At 36.0% G+C, this 20,917-nt stretch overlaps 2 protein-coding genes across 2 annotated transcripts; one reads left to right on the forward strand and one right to left on the reverse strand.

Moving 5' to 3' along the window:
• The first annotated feature begins 120 nt into the window (after positions 1-120).
• Positions 121-11,441, forward strand: LOC110835372 (podocan-like protein 1). The gene is made up of 7 exons (XM_022075518.2): positions 121-3,809; positions 4,305-4,671; positions 5,312-5,535; positions 5,897-6,035; positions 7,412-7,659; positions 8,239-8,417; positions 9,805-11,441. The coding sequence occupies exons 1-7, from the start codon at positions 3,804-3,806 to the stop codon at positions 10,085-10,087; spliced, it is 1,446 nt and encodes a 481-aa protein (XP_021931210.1). The 5' UTR covers positions 121-3,803; the 3' UTR covers positions 10,088-11,441.
• Tektin-A (Tektin A) lies at positions 11,057-20,836 on the reverse strand. Its single transcript, XM_022075517.2, has 9 exons — positions 20,765-20,836; positions 19,706-19,938; positions 18,277-18,426; positions 16,070-16,335; positions 15,229-15,535; positions 14,363-14,577; positions 12,405-12,627; positions 11,804-11,958; positions 11,057-11,693 (listed from the first exon to the last, which is right to left on the reverse strand). Exons 2-9 carry the CDS (start codon positions 19,772-19,774, stop codon positions 11,480-11,482), a joined length of 1,599 nt encoding a protein of 532 aa, XP_021931209.1. The 5' UTR covers positions 19,775-19,938; positions 20,765-20,836; the 3' UTR covers positions 11,057-11,479.
• Positions 20,837-20,917: the final 81 nt, after the last annotated feature.

Here is a 20,917-nt window from a genome sequence, read left to right on the forward strand (position 1 = left end):
GACTATAACCTAAGGTTTTACTCTACTGTTTTATTAAAAACTATTTGTTTTTGTATTATTTCTTGTTAAATCCAGTAACCCAGACACTGGAGTTTGTACGTAAAGGGAACGCTTCCCCTCATGTATCATACTATCTGAGCATGAAGTTACTTATGTATTGCAGTTTCCAATTTTAATATGTAATGATATTATATCATTTGAAGATGACAAAATATTTGCAACAATATGTTGTGGACATTGGATAATAAGATATGATAATCGCTTATGTTAAAAATTTGCAATGTTGGTTAACTCTCCAACAGATATCACTAGCAGAGAAGAAGGAAAACAAATGCTTTCCAGGGCTAAGGCTGGGTGCAGCAATTCACACTGGTGCATTTGTTAACATGACTAAATAGCACTGAAGCAAAGTCTGATAATTCATACCCCTAATACCAAAGTCTGCAATAGGAAACAATCCAGAGCCAGTTCCATTCACCTCCCACCACAACAAATCATGGTTCCATCTTAATATTTTCTTCCATTTATATATAATCCAAATGGACATTTTCCTAAAGGTTTCCCAGCCTTGTGAGACAGTGAAGTATTAACACATTTTTCATTCTTCATCAGTCATTCATCATGGCTTATGTGTGGTCCAGCTCACTGTGTTTCACAGTAGCATATTGTTAAACCCTGGAGTTGAATTCCAACCAGTAGCTCTATAGTACACGAGGAGGATGTGAGGACGATGGGAGTGAGGGGATGGAGAAGAATTGTGAATGATAGGACAGAATGGAAAAAACTCGTCGAACAAGCCAAGACCCACATAGGGTTATAACGCTACAAGAAGAAGAAGAAGCTCTATAGTACAGTGATATAATTACCTCTTCTTGTACAATAAAGGTTAACAAGTAGCATATAATGGTGAATGATGTAGAGCCCACTACAAAACTAATGTTCTATAAGCCTGAATAGCAAATAGGTGTTAAGAAACCAAAAATAAGGTGGTCTGATGGTATTGAGAAGTCTGGAAATTAAATGCAATGGGTAGGCAGTGGAGAAAATATGGAGAGGGCTGTGACTGAAGGGGCCATGTCTGAAACAAGGCTGTAGCACCAGGAAGAACAAGAAGAATAGAAGAGAGTGTTTTATGATAGAATTGCTTTAGAAATATGAGGTACATATGAAAATACAAATGGAACTGCTGATGCAAGATACAACACTCCAACACTTTCTCTTCAACAATTTTCACTTTCTGTGAATGCGGTAGGTTCTGCTAGGCATGTCATCATTCATTCTGGCCAATACTTCAAAGCTATATTTTTTATTAAATGTAACTTATACACATGTTAAGAAATAGTAGTACTATCCAGAATATTTTATTTGCAACATAGTGTGGCAATTCTTACTAAGCATTTGTCACTCTGGCTTGGCAACAACGTATCTGGTTCCTGAAGGTAAGTTTAGTACATAACACAGCCCCAATATCATATAATTAGGGAGTTTCCGAACTGATGGCTATGATGACATTAGAGATGATTACAGTGGTGATGTTGGCTCAGCCCCTGGCCATATGAATTTAGTACCAAGACCAGTCTTAAACAATATTCACTGTAGATCCAACTTTCCTGGGGTTGACTCTATTTTTCTGTGAATATTTCCCCTTAAGAAACAAGTGCTGCTTATGAATGTGACAAGTTTATGTGTAACTGTAGCTAAACTAATCCCATGGAGTAGGGTCTTCTGTGAGAAGTTGATAGTTACTCTGCTTTCATACAACTCTAAGGTTTACTACCATGTTCACAAACACCAACCATTGGATTGTATCCTGAATCAAGTGAATCTATTCCATATTTTTACACCCTAATTTTTAACATTTTTTAAAAATATTACCATCTGTAAAATACATATTGAAGAAATAGGTGTAGGGATGGTGACTGGTTTTACGTAGCTCCACATAGGTTCCGGTAGTAGGTTCTTGTGAACGTGATAATGATTTAGAATTTTATAAAGGATCAAAAATCTGACTAAAGAGTGACTGCCAGCTTCTCGAGGAGAAATCTTTGCCATGGAGTTAAGTCATCTATTTTATAATCAATTATTGAATAGTTATCTTCTACTATTAATGTCTAGGTCCCATGAGATTATGTAGCCAACAAACTGTATTGAATAAGCAGTCGCAGACAGCTGGCAAGGGGTGGTCCTTCAGTTTATAGTTTGGTTTTAGGGCTAACAATCTGTTGAAAATTGGCTTATTATGAAATACCAGAAATGTTAAGTTTGTTGAATCAGGATAACTGGTTTCCCATCTCATCTATTCTTAATTTATTTAGCATTGCTGTTTCAAGTGCAGGGGTTACCTTTTAGCATCATTCCCATTTTATACATGTTGATGTGATGCGTTATGTCCACTGAGATGGTAAGTTAGTAATAAATGATGAGAAAAGGTTTGGAAGAAGATGATTGTGACCTGTTTCAAGGTTCTCTCCTGGTATTTGTTCCAAGAGGCTGGAAAAACAATGTAAAATCCTCAGGTTAGACAGTACATAGGTTGAATGTGAACGAAGTGTCTCCTGAATTAAAATCTAAAACAGGACTTTTACTAACTGGCTTGGATGTAAATGTGATTCAGGAGTGTAAGTGCTTACCTAACATGCTCTATTATTTTATTTAAATTGCTTTTTTTTCAGTGATACAGCAGCTTTATATGGTATAAAATATCTGCCATAGGTGGTTACATCAGCATGAGGCATGGAACATGTACTATAAACCATAACTTACATATTTAGTTAATAATAATACATTTTTTAAGAAGATTAAGTTAAAATTATATAATATAAGAATACCTAAAACAAAGAAAAATTATAATACCACAAACTTGTCAAAGTAACAAAAGTGTTAACAAATTTTGACATAATTTTAAATATACAGTCATTTTAACATAGTTGCATTATTATCAATTATGCTTGATGTTTTGTGTTAGAAAATAGTTTTCTGACTGAAAAGAATAGTATACATATACAGAGTGAGCACAAAAGAATTTAACGCCTTCAAAATTATACAAGAAAGAAATGTGGCATATTTAGAACTTTACATCCCAGTATTTGATAGAAAAACTCAAAATTTTGTTTCAAAAGACCCAGGTGTTTGTTAATGTTGTGTGCCTCTACTAGATGCCACTAATTTTGAGAATAACTACTTCACAACAGAGGAGTTGGTGTGTTCTGCAGTTAGTGAAGAAAGTCTGTAACAGCTGTGCATTTTGCACACAATTTCAAATGGAACCACCCAGCCTGGTATAAGAAATTTGAATTTAAACTGCCATATCTTCCATCAATAGGGACACTGCTCAAGGTTTAGGAAAAGTGGGTTATTGTCTTGACATCTGCCATGTGGCTCACGGAGCACATATTAAGTCTCTGTGAGGTGTGTACAAAACTTTGAGAGTTTTTTAATTGACCAGTATAGGTGTAGAGTTCTAAGTATGCCACATTTGTTTTCTGTATCATTTTGAAAGTGTAAAGTTCTTTTGTACTCATTCTGTGTAATTCTGTGATGTTTCTTGTTGTAGACATGTTTGCAGTAAGAATGCAATGAAGTTGAAAAATGAACCAAAGTATATCATAGTTTGATTAGGTAATGTACTTATATCTTTTGATTATGTTCCCTGTAATCTTATCAGTATGCTTAGTTAAACACTAATGCTATGAGCAGTGTGGTGACTTACAGCTTATCTTATCATTTCAGCTTATACGATTCTTTCGCTGTCATGTGTGAATGAAACAGAATAAGTTGTACTATATACTCTAAATTTAAATAATATGAAGGTAGGTGGAAGTCAATTTCAAAATAACTAATTTCTTGGTATAGCATATTCCTCCATTGGACTGTAAATTGAGCCAGTTGATTCAGGCTACACCTCACACTCTTGAGTATTTATTTTAATATTATCCACAAATATTTCTCAGGTCTCTAGTTTAACCATAAATAATGTTCTGTATTATTTCAAATATGTATTTTCTTTTGTATGCTTAGCCATTTTTTGTTAATGCTTGATTTGAGCTTCATATAAGTTAAACCTTATGAACCTAAATAAAATTTGTGTGACTAGTTTTATGTTAGTCCCAATACCAAATGCTACCAAAACCATTAGTATGGTTAGGATATGAAACATAGGAACAAACATAGTTACCTTTCCCATAATGTGTTTATTTTATGAACTTTGTGAAAATAAATGAGCATGGAAACTTCTTATTTCCTCTTGATATGTGGATACATTATTGGTTATTTAAACCTGGATATAATAATAAATTCATTCTCAGGTGTTGATGCTACTGGTTTTCCCACTCCTGTTGGCTGTCAGTTATGGTAATGTCAAGTTGTGCCTGAAGTGCATTTGTTACAAAAAAGCACTAATCCAGCCACTGTACACAGTTGGCTGTTCTCATCTTGGCCTTCAAGACACATTCCCTAATTTAGAGCAGTGGCCGGAATATGGCCAGCAGGAAGAGACCCGGATGGCTGTGAACTTTGACTGGAATGACATCCAACACCTAAAGAAATTCCCACATATTCCAGGAATTGTGAGCCTCTCTCTGCAACACAACAAGATAACTAAAATTGCAGGGAATGCTTTTGTTGAGTTGGATAACCTGAAAGTACTGGACCTTAGCTACAATCAACTTACAGGTAATCTTAAAACCTTACATATCGTGCAGTGTTGAATATTTATCTAAAATATATAAAATCATGCATACAAACAAAACTGTTTACACTTTGAAAAACACTTAGTGCTAAACGTGTTTCGACCTCAATTGTATTACATCTGATGGAAGGAAATTGTGCTACATAATGAATGTTAAGTCTGATGAAGAATTTCTTTCTTGTACATTTCTTTATTTTTCTTTCTCTGTTTTGTTAGTTTTTCTTTGAATCCCTTTATTTTTGTTTCTGTGTTGGTCCCTTTAATATACTGACATTCCTGAATAACCTATATAGTTGATACGAGTTTGAATTCAGTAGTCAGTTATGAGATATGTATGAATGATGAATGAACAGGTTTGCAATTATAGTCATAGCCTGTTTTAAGGTACTGTTTTGCCATTTATCTGGAAGAACTTAGGAAAGACACTTAAAGGTTCAAGTAGATTAGTTGGTCTATGACCAGGTTTTGAACTAAGAGACATGTTACCTTTTGAGCTAACCAATTTGTCAGAAGAAACTTAATGGCATAAAGGTTCAGTCAGATACATAAGATGGAACTCAATTGGAATTTGTGTTTAGAAAGTTAATCAGTTGTGTTAATGAATAATAATGTTTATTTATAAAGCGGAAGGAGTACAAGCTGATGTTTTTCGAGGCCGATATTCACCACAGCGCTATGATCCGCTCGGCATTGTTGTCTTGAATCTTGGAAGCAACCATATCCATACTTTAAGCCCATACTCTTTTGAACATCTGCCTAACTTGACAGAACTAAGGCTCAGTTATAATCCACTGAAGGTTCTCAGTCCTTCTACACTCATGTCTCTAGGATCACCTGATAGACTTCAGGTCAGTAAACTAAAAGTCAAACATACATATTTACTTATTTAATATAATGGTATTGCAAAAAAATTGTCCCAGTTGTTTTTTCTTTCCCTTTCTGCATTCTTCAGATTATTGCTCATATGGTTTGGTCTCTGCACTGGGCAGGTTTCTCTTTGACTATTGTTTTCATCTTCTGATCATTATCATCTTCACAATGATCCTTACTCTTCTGTCATCACCCTCATTATCATGGGCTGGTACAGCACTCCCATTATACAGTTCAGTACCAGTAACTCTTGTCATGCCCCACTCCTATGATGCTTATGGCTCTATCTTCTCCATTTACCCAGGATCATTTGTCAGTTTGTATTTAATTATATTTCAGATACTGGATCTGTCATACACTGGACTGTCTGATCTGCCAGAGGCATTTGTACAGCTCACCTCTTTGAGACATAAGCTGCAGGTTCTGTATCTGAATGGCAACCAATTCCTTCGTGTGCCACAGACACTAGCGGCATTAGGTGAGAAACAGTGCTTGCATCTGACTAGCTGAAAAATAAAACTTGATTTATGTGTATATTTGCAGTTTGCTTGCTTTACAATCAGTACTTCTCTGAGGTTTCATGTTCCAAAATTCTTGAACAAAATATATTTAATAAAAGTTCTATTTGTTTTGTACCATTGTGAAGTATGTATTACCTCTTAGTTTTTGGGAAGAACATAAATTACAAGTGTTTGAAATATTTGTACATAAGAGGAATGAAATGGCAGTTGAGGATGTTACATATCACGGCACTTTGTAGTTTATACTGGTCATCTATTATTATTATAAGGATGGTGGAGTTACAATAAAATGGGCATGTAACTAGCATGAGAAAGACAAATTCATTCAGAATTATGATGTGTACCTGGTAAAAGGTGGTCATTTTGTAGACCAAGAAGAGACTGAGAGAATCACATTAATTTGTTGATTATGGTCTTCTGAGTTGTGACACCATGTTCTAATCATATTACACAGCATTACAGTCATCATCTTCACTGCCGTCGGAATCTCATATCTGACACATTGAGATGAATCTCGGTGCTCTAACTGGGTGGAAACTGTTCAGAATCATGTCCAGCGGCAGGTTTAAATATTGAGTTGAACAGGTTCTGTTACCAGAGAGTTAATTTAGAATATTTGTAATAAAGTTATGACTACATTTGCCATGCAATTTGAGACGCATATATTTGGTTACTTAGGAAGTCGGATCATAAATTTTAATCATACTTGCAGCATGTGTGTTAATCTGCGTTGTCACATGAACTGGCATAGCCTGCTGGAAAGTGGTCGACTATGATAGGGTATTATTCTTAGTTGGGATAAGATTCTACTTTTCCTCATTATATTCAGATGTGGTAATGAAACTAAGAGAACATCAAATCTGGGAAATGCTTTTTATTTTTTGGTTCAGAATTTTTATCCGCTTATGTCCTACTTAGGAATGTAAATAATAAATCGTACAGAACTGTAAAGGTATGTATTGTTTTCTGTAAGTGTGAAACTTGCTGTTATGTTGAAGAATGCATGGGGAAGATGAGGAATACACACAAATGTTTTGGAAAACATCAAGGGAAGAGATCACATCAGATACATGGCTGTAGATGCTAGGACAATATTAGTCCCTTGCCTCACTTACTAGAATATAATAACAATAAAGTCCCACTGCCATGTATAACAGAGTTAAATGTAATATGAGCTGTTTAATTTAATTTAATTGAAAGAAACACATCACAGGGCTAAAAAGTCACTGTTTCCAAACCATACAATGTTAATGTTTAATTTATTCAAGCTGGGATAAGATTCATTGTACAGACTAACAAGTTGGCATGCTGAAATTTGTACAACTGATCACAGGTGACTCACTGCAAAAATTGAATCTCAATGACAATCCAATTCTGGAACTGGAGGAAGACTCATACCGTGGTCTCTTGTCACTGCGAGAACTCAATATGAGTGCCATGTCTCATCTTAGGAGAATTGGACCGTCAACATTCGCACATCTGAGAAGTTTAGAAATTCTCTACTGTTCATACAACCACAATTTAACAGAACTGGATGAAGAGGCATTTGGATATGGAGACAATCCATGGACCCTAAGAGAGGTATAGATTTTAGCCCATTTATGACAACATGTTCATGTGTCTGCCTCCTAATAAAATTTAAACTAACAGATTTAACAAAATTTGATATCAAGATCATTCCACTGGAGGCTACTCCATCCTTGTTCTTTTTAATTTCCTGCCACCTCCCAGGTTTGAATGACACTATTATCACTTATTTTAGTGCAGATTATTGTACAGAAATAGATTCTTGAAAAATATATCACTTCTGTTGAAAATTCTTTTTGTAGAACATTAAGTGATAGCATAAAAACCCTGTGAAATCTAAATATAGTTAGAAGACCTCATGGGAACAGAGAATTTGGAATATCGAAGCATAGACAAGAGTTCATTAAGCAGTATAAAATAGAAATGATGAAGAAGATAATAGTTATGCACTTCTGAACTGATTACATTTTTTGATATTAGAATAGTGACAGGCTTTTGTGATGATGCTTACGGCTCTTTATGATCTGTAAGAAGGAATTGTTTAATATACTGAGTAACTTTCATCTGTTCAAGGAAGGTCTGAAGTATTTAATGTGCTGTGAACATTGTTGCCACTACATGCTTGTTCTGTAGCTGTACCTGAGAAGCAATGCCCTGCACACCCTACCAGTACATCTGGCTCCATGGAAGAATCTTGCTGTTGTGGATGTACAGGACAATCCATGGTGCTGTGACTGCAACTTGAACTGGTTCATCAATGAACTTGTGCCCCTCTTGGCAGACATAACTCCTGATCTTGTGCTGGGATTGCAGTAAGTACAGACTCTTTGTGTATCTTGTTACAGTCTATCTTCTATAGTTCAATTATTTTATAAAGAAATATGTACCCCTATGTCTTGTCTTTCTAATAATTTTTAACAAACTGACAGAACTTTGTGGAATGTGCCATTTCAGTCTACCCTCATCTTTTTGCATTATAATTTCCTATCATCAGTAGCATTGCAGCAGTGAGAACTGACGAGGTGAGTCAGAACTAACACTATGGAATGTAGGATCCTGAATTTTTGTGCAGTGCTAGGTCTTTGAAACACACACAGCTTCTGTTAAGGTATTTACTTCTTTTAAGAATGTAAAACAATGATATGGCAACTGCCTGAAATTTGTATTTTGCAATTTGATATCAGTATTTAATTGGATATTTGAAAGTGTATATGAAGACGGATGCCTAAAAATGTTGTAGGACATTTTTTAATTGTTAACATGTACAAATATGGCAGTGGTGCAGTAATTTTAGTTTATACATCTCATTGTTTTTACTTTTCACATCATAAAAGTAAAAAATAAAGCTGTCCCAATATATGCCATGTAGGCACTTGTTGGGAGAGAGTTGCTGGTTTGAAGAAGCTTCTGTGAAAGGAACAGTTATAAACATGGGCCATCAAAAGTGTGATCAAATCTCCTGTATTCAACCTACTATCTAGCTCTAAACCTCTAAATTTTCATTGCACTGCATTTTCACAGATATCAAATGGGTGTTTCACATAAAAGATTCCCAAAATTGCATTTGTCTGTTGTTTTCTACACTGCCAGTTTTACCACTTGGTAAAATAGGTGGTCGCCTGGGGCAACAAAATTGGTAGGAGGCAGCACAAGAAATTAAATTACTAGAGAAATAATGTATTCATGTTTTTGGCCTTGTGATATGCGGCCAGCAGTACTTGATTGATGGATTGACTGTCACCAGTTGGCACATTTCCAGACATTGCCTCACAAATGGGGCACCTTTAGTCATCATCAACAATTGCATGACAGAACTTACACTAATAGGTTCTGTTTCACTTTTGTTCAGTTATCTGTTTTCTTTGGAGGTTACACCTACAAACATTAATTGGTAAGTGAATTTATCATGTGTTAAAACAGAAGTTATAGTTAAAAAGAATTGGAAATGTGCATCAATTTACAGATTTACATGATCTGTTGTCCCATTGTGATTAACATTCTAAGATAAAACTGCATTGTAGTATTGTGCATACTAATGCACTAATATTCATTTTTGGAAGTTAATTTGTTGGGGAAGGGGGGGAAAGGCTGAAGGTTTGCCTAGGGTGCCAAATACCCTTGTGCCAGCCCTGGTTTTCTAGCATTATTGTAATGAAATATATGAGGTATATGTTCTTAATTAGATATCCCTATTTCCAGCTGCTCAGAGCCATTGCAGTTGAGTGGTATGAGTTTCCTGAGCCTCAGAAACCCAGCTAACTCATCATTACTTTGTGGTGATATGATCACTTCAACATCAAAGACTGTGTGGGACCACTCAGTACAACTATACTCTGCATTTCAGGCAGTCATAATTGTGCTACTTGTCGCTGCTGCTGGTTTGGCTATCCTGTACTATTTACAGCTTAGAAGGAATGCAATGCACAGTATTCAGACACAATTCAGTAACATACGTTACATGAAGGCAAAGACAGAAACATGAGCCATGTTCGCATTTTATAATGACTGTTACAGTAGTAATAAAAATGTTAGAATGATAGGCAGGTAGTTTGTATTAACTCCTAGTACAGTGTCAATGTGGATTTGGCATCATATTTCATTCTACTGCATTAACACTTAGTTGTAATGACATTTTTGCTCTTATGTGGGACTCCTGCTACATGCCATCTGTCACTTGTAATTTTTTATGAAATATCCTGCCAAGCTAATGTGGGATTTATGGTAAGTAAATCTGCAAGGAAAATGTCAGATGTGTAACTTTTAAAGGATTGTATGAATATTTTCCTACCTGTGATTTTTCCCCCAGTGTCATGAGATTCTATTGTTACAGTTGATTGTATTTTTAGTTCTCTATAATATTATTTTTGTAAATTATTTTGTGTGGTTAGAAATTATTAAATTATCTATGATATATTTTATAAATTTGGTCACAATATGCTTGTTTACTTGTAGGAAGGAATGAGAGAGAAACAAACAGTCCTGTTTTCCAGGAGAAAGAAATATGACTTCTGGAATTTTAACATTAACTGTTCCATTCCAAGAGAGTTTCATGGATCATCTCTTCCACCATCCTTGTTGATGATACTGTAACACCACTCGGAGTCTTCCCTTATCTCCGAATGCTGTATCTGTCAGCAGCAACCATACTGACTCACCTGTCATGTCTCATGATAAATGAATCAGTATAATTGCATTTTAGTTTTCAAGATATAATTATAATTGCAAATATTTACCAAAGATGAAGGTTTGGTACTGAGGAGGGCACCAAGGTCAGTTTTGGCATGGTTGCCACGACAGTAATCCCTACCCTCACCAGGATTAAAACCTGGTCATGAAACCAGTAGCCTGTCACTAAAAAGAATGAGTTACCTCAGGTCATTATAATCAGATATGACTGTCTTACTAAATATCCTTTTCTTTCAAGAGAAAAAGCTAGAGATAAGTCCACTGATATTACATAACTCATTATTTATTTTATTACATACCACATAATATCCACACTCTTTTTAAATTTCAGTCACTTTTACAAACATCATTAAATGACAAATTTATGATGAGTGCAGTTTAAGAATACAGAATTTCAAACATGGTGAAATAACATCCATGCAAGTATTAATAATACATTTTCAAAAAAATTGTTTTACTGTATAAACCTTGCTTCTTTTCCTTTGTTGTTCATAGGTATACAGATTCATAGTAATTTCTTCCTTCCTGAAAATTACTTTTGAGTTGTTGTTTTTTTACTTATAAGATTGATGTATAATACATGACAAATAATAGCTACTATAAATGTAGATTAGACAGAAGAGAACAAATAAAAGCTATTTTTTAGGCAGCATGAGTATCTTATATATGTTTTAACATGAGAACAAACCTAGTATCCTGTAAGGGTGACTGTTGATGGATAGTATGAGCGAATTTTCTGGCATCGATCACGGTCTATTTGTAAGGTCTTTCTCTTTACAATAATTTCTTGTTCTAAGTCAGCACGCATTGTTACCAGACCACAGAGTGACTCCTCAGCCTGCTGCAGCTGGCCCTTCAGTGCCGACACATTCTTGCTTATTGACTTTACCTCATCCACCAACCTGCAACAGCATGCAGGTGTGTATGTGTCCTTCCTGCATTCTAAGTGCTCCTGCTCAGAGAATCACAGTATTACTGATATGGTAGTATAAAACATGTATTTTGTACATACTCATATTGTGGGATATCTCTGCAGTTTTCTTGCCGTGGTCGCAACATGCGGTTGTCCAACCGTGTCTGAGCAATCTTCATGGCAGGATCTTGGTTTATAATGGCTTGCTTCAAGTCTTTTATCAATTTTTCAGTGTCAGCTATGCATTTTAATGTCTGTAAAAATGTAGTTAAATAAGGAAATAGCTATGTTCTGAGTTATTGCACCATGTAGTGTGGTAGATGTTGACTGACATTTCAGAGAAACGTACTACCTCCATTATCAAGGTGATCACACCCATCACAGTGAAAACCTGAAATCTTATGTACTTAAGTTTGTTTATGTTTAATGTTTGCTGCATGAACTGTATAAAGTTAACTCATAATGAAGAGGCAATAGTATTGTTATTTGTATGTGTAAGGTACTCTATATACTCTATATAGTCCAATATGTAGTATGAAAACCATATAAAAATAAATTTATATTAAGGTTATTGCAATATACAAAATTCAGAAAATAATAATGGACAGCTGATCCCTATCTGTATGCATTCAGTTTATGAACACTGTACAAGTAATGTACAATAAATAACCTATGAGCCAACCTGCCTGCTGTGCCGTACCTTCAGCAATTCATTCTCCAGTCGCTGTCTGGCCTCGTCAGTCTCTGCAATTCTCATTGCTAGTGCTGTGTCAACACAATCAGCTTGCATGCATAGGTCACGCGACATGTCAGACATAAAGCTGTCCAGGAAGTGTCGTAGCTCAGTTGAACGTTTACATTCTTCTTCCAACTGATTTAAGTTTTCTCTCGTGTAGTGCTCCCAACTTTCAGGAGTTGACTGTCTGTATCCATGAATAAAGAAATAGTAGCCACACACCTCTGACTAATTCTGACATAGATATTGTCAAAAATCTTACAACCTGCACAATATTTATAGGCTATATTATCAAGTGATTGTTAGCCAACTTTCCTCCATTTAATAAGAAAAGATGGACTTACGGTATCAACGCATCCATAAGTCTTCAACCAAGTGACAAATTTTCATGGAACTTCAGATGAATATCTTTCTAATTTCTAATGTTCAGTAATATGAAACTTGACAGCTGTGCAGTCTTCTGAGGTGGGAACAATACTACTATCACTCAATGTATGGTATTGAAATTTTGTGGTAATAGATTTTTTAAAAGAATGAGACTTTTGTTCAATATCGTGCTTTAGAATGTAAAACACTGTGATGGCTACATACATGTATTTAACTTTTCGTTTAATTTTTGTAACTAGTGAATCACTGAACATATCTATAAATGTTATAAGAAAGATCTTGGTGGTAATAGTGCCAGACTTTGAAAATATACATGACAAATTTATTATAGAATCTGTACTAGTGGAAATTATACCCAGAAATGAATAACCTAAATCATATAAATATTAATTTATAATTATTGTTACTTGTCCAAAGGGAGACATCCGGGAAGACCTATGAAGAAATGGAGCCAGAATAGGCAGCTGCCTAAACCTTGACCGAGGATGAAGATGATGATGTTACTTGTTAGCCTTACTGTACAGACTGAAGCTTTTGATGGAAAGGAGATATCGTAAGTTGTTCCAATAAATTTCTTGTTTAATGTCTGTTCACTAAGATGAGACAGTATATGTAAACACAGAAGAGTGTTAGATCCATCACACGATCACTTGTTATGCAAGTTCCTTTAGGCATCTTAACCCTCAGATCATGTGGCTGATGCTAAAGCACCTATAGGAACCTACATAACAAGGGATCTCATTATATTTACACACTGTTCTATGTTTACATCCACTGTCTAATCATGGTGAATCAATAGTAATAACAGATATGAAAGTTTCTTTCTTTCTTTTTCTGTTTTGTGAAACACACATGCGAGTTTTCTGATAATAACTGCATAAGGATGAGCATAATAATTTTTCTTTTCATTATATACTCTAACAGTGACTAAAGTAAGGACTGTGAGATTGGCAGGAACATATAGCATGCATGGGAGCTGAGAAATGCATTCAAAACCCAAGTCTGGAAAACTGAAGGGAAAGACTGCTTGGAATATTAAGATGTTCTATCCTGTGTTATTGGTATGGCTGTGTGCCTGCACAGATGGGTCCTATGTTTGAAGGACAAATCAATTCTCTGCTCAGACAGACAGTATAGAGTGCAGTGGTGGGCTGTTGAGCACAGTAAAGAACTTTTAGGTTTCATAAAATGTAGGGAATTTATTGAGCAACTATTAGCTTCTCAAGAAGAACTTTGCTCTGTTGAGTGAGTGACTATGTGAGTTAGTTATGTGCCTATATGTCAGCATTATGAAAGAAATAATTCTTCTTGGTTGTGCAGTTTAAAGCTGACCTAGAATTTGGGGAAAAATATTAAAATTAATCACAGCCAAACAGATTGTGAAGACGTGAACTGGATTGAACAGGCTTGGGATTGTGATTTAACCGTGTTAACTTCCAACAGAAAGTGAAGTAGTGAAAAGTCAGGTACCATATTTGATGAAAATGATGTTAAATAATCTCTGCGGTTCATATAACACCTACAAATTAACGTACACATCTGGGAAGCGTGTAGCTCCAGGTTTGAAGAGAAGTGTTTTGCTGGTATTCCGTAGCCCTACATTAATTGCCTCAATGTCATAGGTTTCTTTCTTGTCACTCCAGTCAATTTCGAGGCACTTCTTGATGGCTTTATTGTGTTGCAGCTGCTCCTCTATTTGTTTCAGCATGCGGCCCATGAAGTCCCTTGCCTCTCCTATCAGTGCTGTCTCCTAAAACAGGTACCAAAATTTATTATAGTTAACAAGAATTTTAACAAATACAATCTATGCAGAGTTTCATAACTCAATAGTGTTGATGTTCATTTACTGTAAATACAAATCTAATTGTTGGAAAGTTAATCAACGGTACAGATACCACACTGCACAGGTGTTATAAATGCCATTGTTAAGAAAGCTAATAAATATTATCTATACTTGGATACCTGAAAATGAATGGAATATCTCCAAGTGTCTTAGTTTGCTACATTAAGGATTTTACACTACATGCAAACAAGAATTATTTGTTCTTGTATTCGTTCAAGTATACGACATATAAAACTTTGTTTCAGTTAAAAGTTGTAGCATGTAATGAGATTTACATTTATGTCATTCACCAGTTATTTATATAACAGAATAGGCTTTACTGAAAAACAAATATCCTTGAGTTTAGTTTCAAATGATGAAAATTAAATTAAATTCACCCATAAACTTCAGGCACAGATCCTCAGTGCTCATTATTAAGTAATTTTAAAGATGGACTATGAGGATAAACAGACAGATGTTACATTATGTTCCTTCATTTTAGACATACTGTGCAAAGAAGACAGAAATATCTGTATTACACTACACTGCAACAGACTAATGTATCACATTGAATTATGCCTTAATGAGTTCCTCCTCAGCCTTGTCTCTCACGATGTCTGGCTCCAGGCGTGCTGTTCTTTGACTGAGGCATTCCCCTGCAATGGATTCTGGCATGTGCAGCACTCCCATCGCTGTCTTAAGACGCTGTTTCTGTAATTCTAGTGTGTTGATCTCGTCTGACATGGTACTGATTGCATGCTCCAACTCAACCTTCCATCGATATACATCATGCACACGATGGGATAGTCGTTTGGTATTTTCATTCTGTGTTTTGTTTGTGTCAGCAACCGTAAACGTTGCACACTGTCGCCCATTATGGTCCACCCTGCATAACACAATAGTCTATAAGAATATTTATAGTCAGTACTTGAAAACAAAGAACCCTATAAATATAAAATACAGTATAAATGGTCTTAAGTAAGTATCCAGGAAAACTTAAACTTCATAAAAAAAATTATCAAATCAAGGATGATGAGGTGGGTGTCCAGGCAAGATATCAGAAGTGGTTACAGCATTTTTGTCAGAAAGCCTGAAGGGAAGAAACCTCTTTAGAACCAGATGTAGGTGTGAGGAAATATTGAAACATATCTTAAACATGATTTGAGGATGTGGACCAGATTCATGTGATTCAGGATAGAGTCTGGTGGCAGGCTAGGCTACTCTAAATATAGTAGAGAAGAGTTAGGTTTTATGAAAGGTGGGAAATTCTTTTGCTGACTGAGCAACTATTAACTTATTAAACTCTCTATAAAATGTATGTGAACCTTTTCTTTCTTTCTTTGAATTCACTGTTGCCTGTTGCTTCAATGGATATAATATACAGTTCCTTGCATAAGCCTTTAATTAGGCCTGCACTTACACTTTGGCATGATGTGTTTCCTTGTCTGAGCCTTTCAGAACATCTGCATTGTGTTTGCGCCACTCTCCTTCACTGTAACGTGTTATTGAGTACTTGTCCACCATTGGTCTTGTTCTGGTCAGTTCTGCCAGTGGTCCCCAGTCTACGTGGCCTGTGGTCCATGGTCCAGTCACACCCATCTTCTGTGACTCCTGGCCCTCAGCTGTTGTGGCTTTAGGAGGAGGGAACTTGTCCTGAAGCTTAGGTAAATAGCATGGTGCTCCATTCTGCACAGACATTCAAGTGGCACACATGTCATCCCTGAGATCAAGCTTAATGTTCCAAGTGGCTGCTTTCTCCAATTTCCAGCCTATTATCTTGATTTCATTACCCTAACAATTAATAGATGGCTTGCATAACATCATAAATTGCCCACTTCATACCAACTATAATCTACATTTCCCTCCAATCACAGCTAAATGTGCAATCAGAGGGAAAGACCATAGAAAACATCAAATTTGTGGTAACGATCTGGTTGGTCAAGCCAAATGTAAAAGCTGATACCTTACCACCAGAGCTACAGCATGCCCCCAAATGCACACATAATGACTCTGGATTTACAGGGTGATTGTTGGCAAGCAGGCTATGCCTCCATAGGCCTGTTTTCAGGTTGAGGGATGAAGTTTGGAGCCTGCTAATAATAGCTGATTACATGTAATTAGATCTAGCTGAAGAATTGGTATAAAAACTACTAAGAGGGATCGGTATCAGTGACTTCAAGACTCTCATACTTCTTTCTTGGACACTTTATGAATGTACACATATTGATAATGCCCAGTCTTAAGCAAAAGTGGAAAGTATAGTCCAGTTTGGAATATTCATTGTTTCCAAGTGCATTGCTTGTGATTTTTGTGTTGCTCCTTAGCCTCAGTGTTCATTTACTGCAGCTACAACTGTTTTACTAGTAAAATGAAACAATAATATACATACAACATAGAAAAGAATCATATATTATACTGCTGGCAAATGTAATCAATAGTACAGATATTACACTACATAGAGGCATACATTCTTTTATTGTGTTTGATAAACATTCCCCATAACAAAAAGAATCTTGCAAATAAAACAGAACTTTTTGAGATATTTCATAACATTTTACTCCAGCCTTATGTAAAGTAGGGTTTTTTCAGTTAAGAGATAAGTACCAAAATGCAATTTGGTCAATAACTTGTACCTTCTTACACAAAATTCCACTGAATTCCATTAAGTAACTTTTACAGATGGACAGACATGATGTATGAGGTGCGATCAGAAAGTTTCAAGACTGCGCCCTATAAAAACCTGTACACTTATCTCAGGTATTAAATTCATCCATCACCCTCGAAGTAGTTCCCCTGGGAGTGAACACAACGATCCCAGCGCCGCTGCCAAGCCTGGAAGCATCCCTGGAAATCTTTCTTTGTCAGCCTGTCAAACACCATCTGCGATTCTGCCTGAATCTCTTCTATCGTCTCAAATCTCCTTCTCTTTAGCTGAATTTTCATCTTTGGGAAGAGGAAACCTTAGAAAGGAAGTTGGGGTCGGTTCTTGCAAGATCTTTGAGCTCCTGACAAACGAGAAGTCGATTCTGCTTCTGGTCCTCAGACAGGAGCCTTGGCACAAACTTGGCTGCGATGCGTCGCATGTGGAGTTCTTCCTTTAGAATCAGCTGACAGGTCCCATAGCCTATCCCAACAATGTCGCACAAGTCGTTGATGGTACGACGTCGATCTTCGTGAATGGCCTGCCAAATCTTCGTAACATTTTCGGGCGTTGTGCTCGAAGATGGTCGTCCAGAACGCTCGTCATCATCGACAGAGGTTCGGTCATTTTTAAAACGTGAATGCCACACAAAAGTTTGTGCACGACCCATTGCGGACTCCCCAAATGCTTGCTTTAGCATTTCATAGGTTTCCGTAGCCGTTTTGGCGAGTCTTTGGCAAAATTTGATGCACACTCTTTGTTCATGAAAATCTGCAATCGCAGGAGGGTCAGTGTAATGCACTACCAAAACGCCCGTAACTAAGAAACAAATGCTAATTCGATGATGCCGGCTGGCACACTGATTCACTATGAATGTAGGCCCAACCCCTTAGCGGCAGAAGCTGGTACTACATCCGGTTCGCCCTCTATTGACACAGTCTTGAAACTTTCTGATCGCACCTCGTATATTTATGTCAGACACTCACCCCATCTTGTACTTGCATCTGAGGAACACCAGACTTCTCCTGAGACACATTTTTAGGTAGATAACAGTAAGTTCCAGAAACAGTTGGTTCAGGGGACCTCAGCTTATCTCTTTCCACCTGTTCCTCTTCACCAATACAGGGATGAAGTTCCTAAGTTCATGGAATTGAAACAGCTCCAAATGTGGTATTTTTCTTGGTAATATACAACAGAATGTTATACCAGAATTTTCATAAAACATAAAGATTAAACTACTTTTTATTAGCTTGTTCAGGGGTACACAATTGTTTCATTAAACTCACTTTAGTTTTTCCATTGTTTTAAAAGTAATATATTTTTTTTTGTCTGTCCAAAAGTGTACTGTGTATTAAACTGGCATTTGTTATTTCATTTCCTAACAGGAATATGGTGTTTTTTGAATTTTTAATGCCTGTTGTTTGTCAAAATTTTTAAATATATCCCCTACCTGTCATTATTCAGTATTGGCATATGCATATAAATGCTAAATAGATGATGAAATAACTCATGTGTTTGTGGTGAGGGGACGAGGCAATGGATGTGTTTGGCAGATGGTAGTCCATAGCACTACTAGACATTTTGGATACAGAAACTGAGTTTCCAGGTGGTGCTGGAATGAGGCAGTGATTGTGTTTGGGAAATGGTAGACCAGAGCACTATTAGAAATTTTGAATGAAGAAACTGACTTGTGTGTTCTAGTTACATTAGTTGAACTAGTAGAAAATTATTTCTCTCAACAGAATAGAATTTTTTCTTGTCATAATAGCATGAATTTTGAGGAACAGAATAAAAATTTAACAGGAGCTAACAGGTTGATGAAGACACTGTGACAGCAGATGATAACAGTAATATGACAAAACCAAGAAACAAAGTTGGCCATGATGACAAAACAATGATAACTACACATGAGACTGTGAAGACAGTGAGAGAGTGGAAGAGGTTGCCCATAAACTTTACATGGACTCTCTCAACCCTGCCCAGATTCATTTCATGACTTGCACACAGCAGTTATAAACTGCTGTAGAACTGTCAGACAGATTTGTAAAGGAATGCCAGGGGACTTAACAACATGATATTAAAATTGAAGATGACAGCAGTGATTTAGTAAAACAATCAAGGTATGTGCATTCTAAATACTAATAACATTATTAGATAAATCTCTGAGGTACAATCTAACTGCCAGTCCTGTAATATGGACATTTAAATACCCTATTCTCATAAAGGTTAATGACCAGTCAGTTAATAATTCAGTAATATTTTCTCAGAAAAATATAATACATCATATACATATTCATGAGAGTTGAATGTTTTTATTTCAGAGCTACAACTTTTATGTTAAATATGTCAGTTGGTTATTGTATAGCTTATTTTTCATTGCAATCACTGAACTAAAAGCTGACATGCAGTTGTTACCTCCATATGGTCATCATATATATGCCCTGGTTGTGTTTGTTGTACTGGTGAGCAAAAATATGCAGCCATGTTTATTCATTAAATTACATAACCACACAGAATTTATAACTTTAATATAAGCTTGTTCACATTAAAGTTTTCATGGCAGTATGACTAAGAACTGCAATATGGATGCACTGTATGTTGAATCACCATGGAGACAGGAGTTGATGAAAGCAATGGCTCAAGTAATACTGTACATGAAGTAAGACATAAGTATTATTAATTAATTAAATATAATGCTGTAGCCAGAGGATGGAGTTCTAAACTCTTCTTTCCAAAATAATAAGAAAAGTGCATTTTCATAACCAAATGTACATAAAAGTAAGAGACTATTTGCCAAAAATAACATGTGCAGAAGATGGCGGTAGTGAGCTAAAGCCAAAACCAATGTCAACAGGTGAATGTGCTGGCATTTGCACTGGGATACGTATGTGGCTGAGCCAACTTAACCTAAACCAAATAAATGTTTGGACAAGCATAGCAACTTTCTGAAGTTCCTTTTTAATGTAATTCTCCCATCTGTACATACACCCTGCAACCGCAATCTTCCCTTGAAATTTACGACCAAAATTATGTTGGCATTTCGAATTCCCCATGCATCCTACACGCCCCCCCGCAATCTTATAGTCGTACTATTATTTAGTGAATACAAATTCAAAATTCCTAATTATGCAATTTTCCAGTCTCCCATCACTTGACAAATCCACGTTTGGTAATCGTAATAGAATCTAGAATATTGTAACTAAATACTTGATTTTCTTCTTTCTTTTAATGTATTTTCCTATATGGCCAAACTATTATTTCTCGAACGCTTTAGTGTGAGACATGAGATCATCATATTTATATTCATAGTGGTAATGCGGAAGAGCAGTAAGGAAACAGGTTGTTGATCTTATCTGTGGTTAACATTGCTCACAGGTATTAATACTTCGCAGGCTCAGACCATCAAGAAGTCAATATTATGTCGTTTCCTATGTTCCCGAATAAATAATGTTGGTATTAACTATACTCCCTGACCTGTGTGTTGGTTTCTGACTCACACTCATGAATATGATATGTCAAGTGTATAATGTTGTGGAGGAAGTTGTGTTGGTAATTGCTGATATGTGGCCCCTAATTCCATTGGCAGAAAAATTTGCACATGACATTTCATACATACTGTAGCAGTTC

The sequence above is a fragment of the Zootermopsis nevadensis genome, unplaced genomic scaffold (assembly GCF_977971745.1).
Source record: "Zootermopsis nevadensis isolate Lab colony 2312 unplaced genomic scaffold, Znev_1.0 Znev_ptg000020l, whole genome shotgun sequence".
In the NCBI taxonomy this organism is placed as follows: domain Eukaryota; kingdom Metazoa; phylum Arthropoda; class Insecta; order Blattodea; family Termopsidae; genus Zootermopsis; species Zootermopsis nevadensis.

Coding starts and splice junctions, on each gene's coding strand:
- LOC110835372 (XM_022075518.2), top strand. Junction 4,672..5,311: donor TAGCTACAATCAACTTACAG/GTAATCTTAAAA, acceptor TTATTTATAAAG/CGGAAGGAGTACAAGCTGAT. Junction 5,536..5,896: donor GATCACCTGATAGACTTCAG/GTCAGTAAACTA, acceptor ATTATATTTCAG/ATACTGGATCTGTCATACAC.
- Tektin-A (XM_022075517.2), bottom strand. CDS start 19,774: ATGGCTGCATATTTTTGCTCACCAGTACAACAAACACAACCAGGGCAT. Junction 15,536..16,069: donor GAAACACATCATGCCAAAGT/GTAAGTGCAGGC, acceptor TGTGTTATGCAG/GGTGGACCATAATGGGCGAC. Junction 12,628..14,362: donor GCTACACGCTTCCCAGATGT/GTACGTTAATTT, acceptor TCATGGATACAG/ACAGTCAACTCCTGAAAGTT.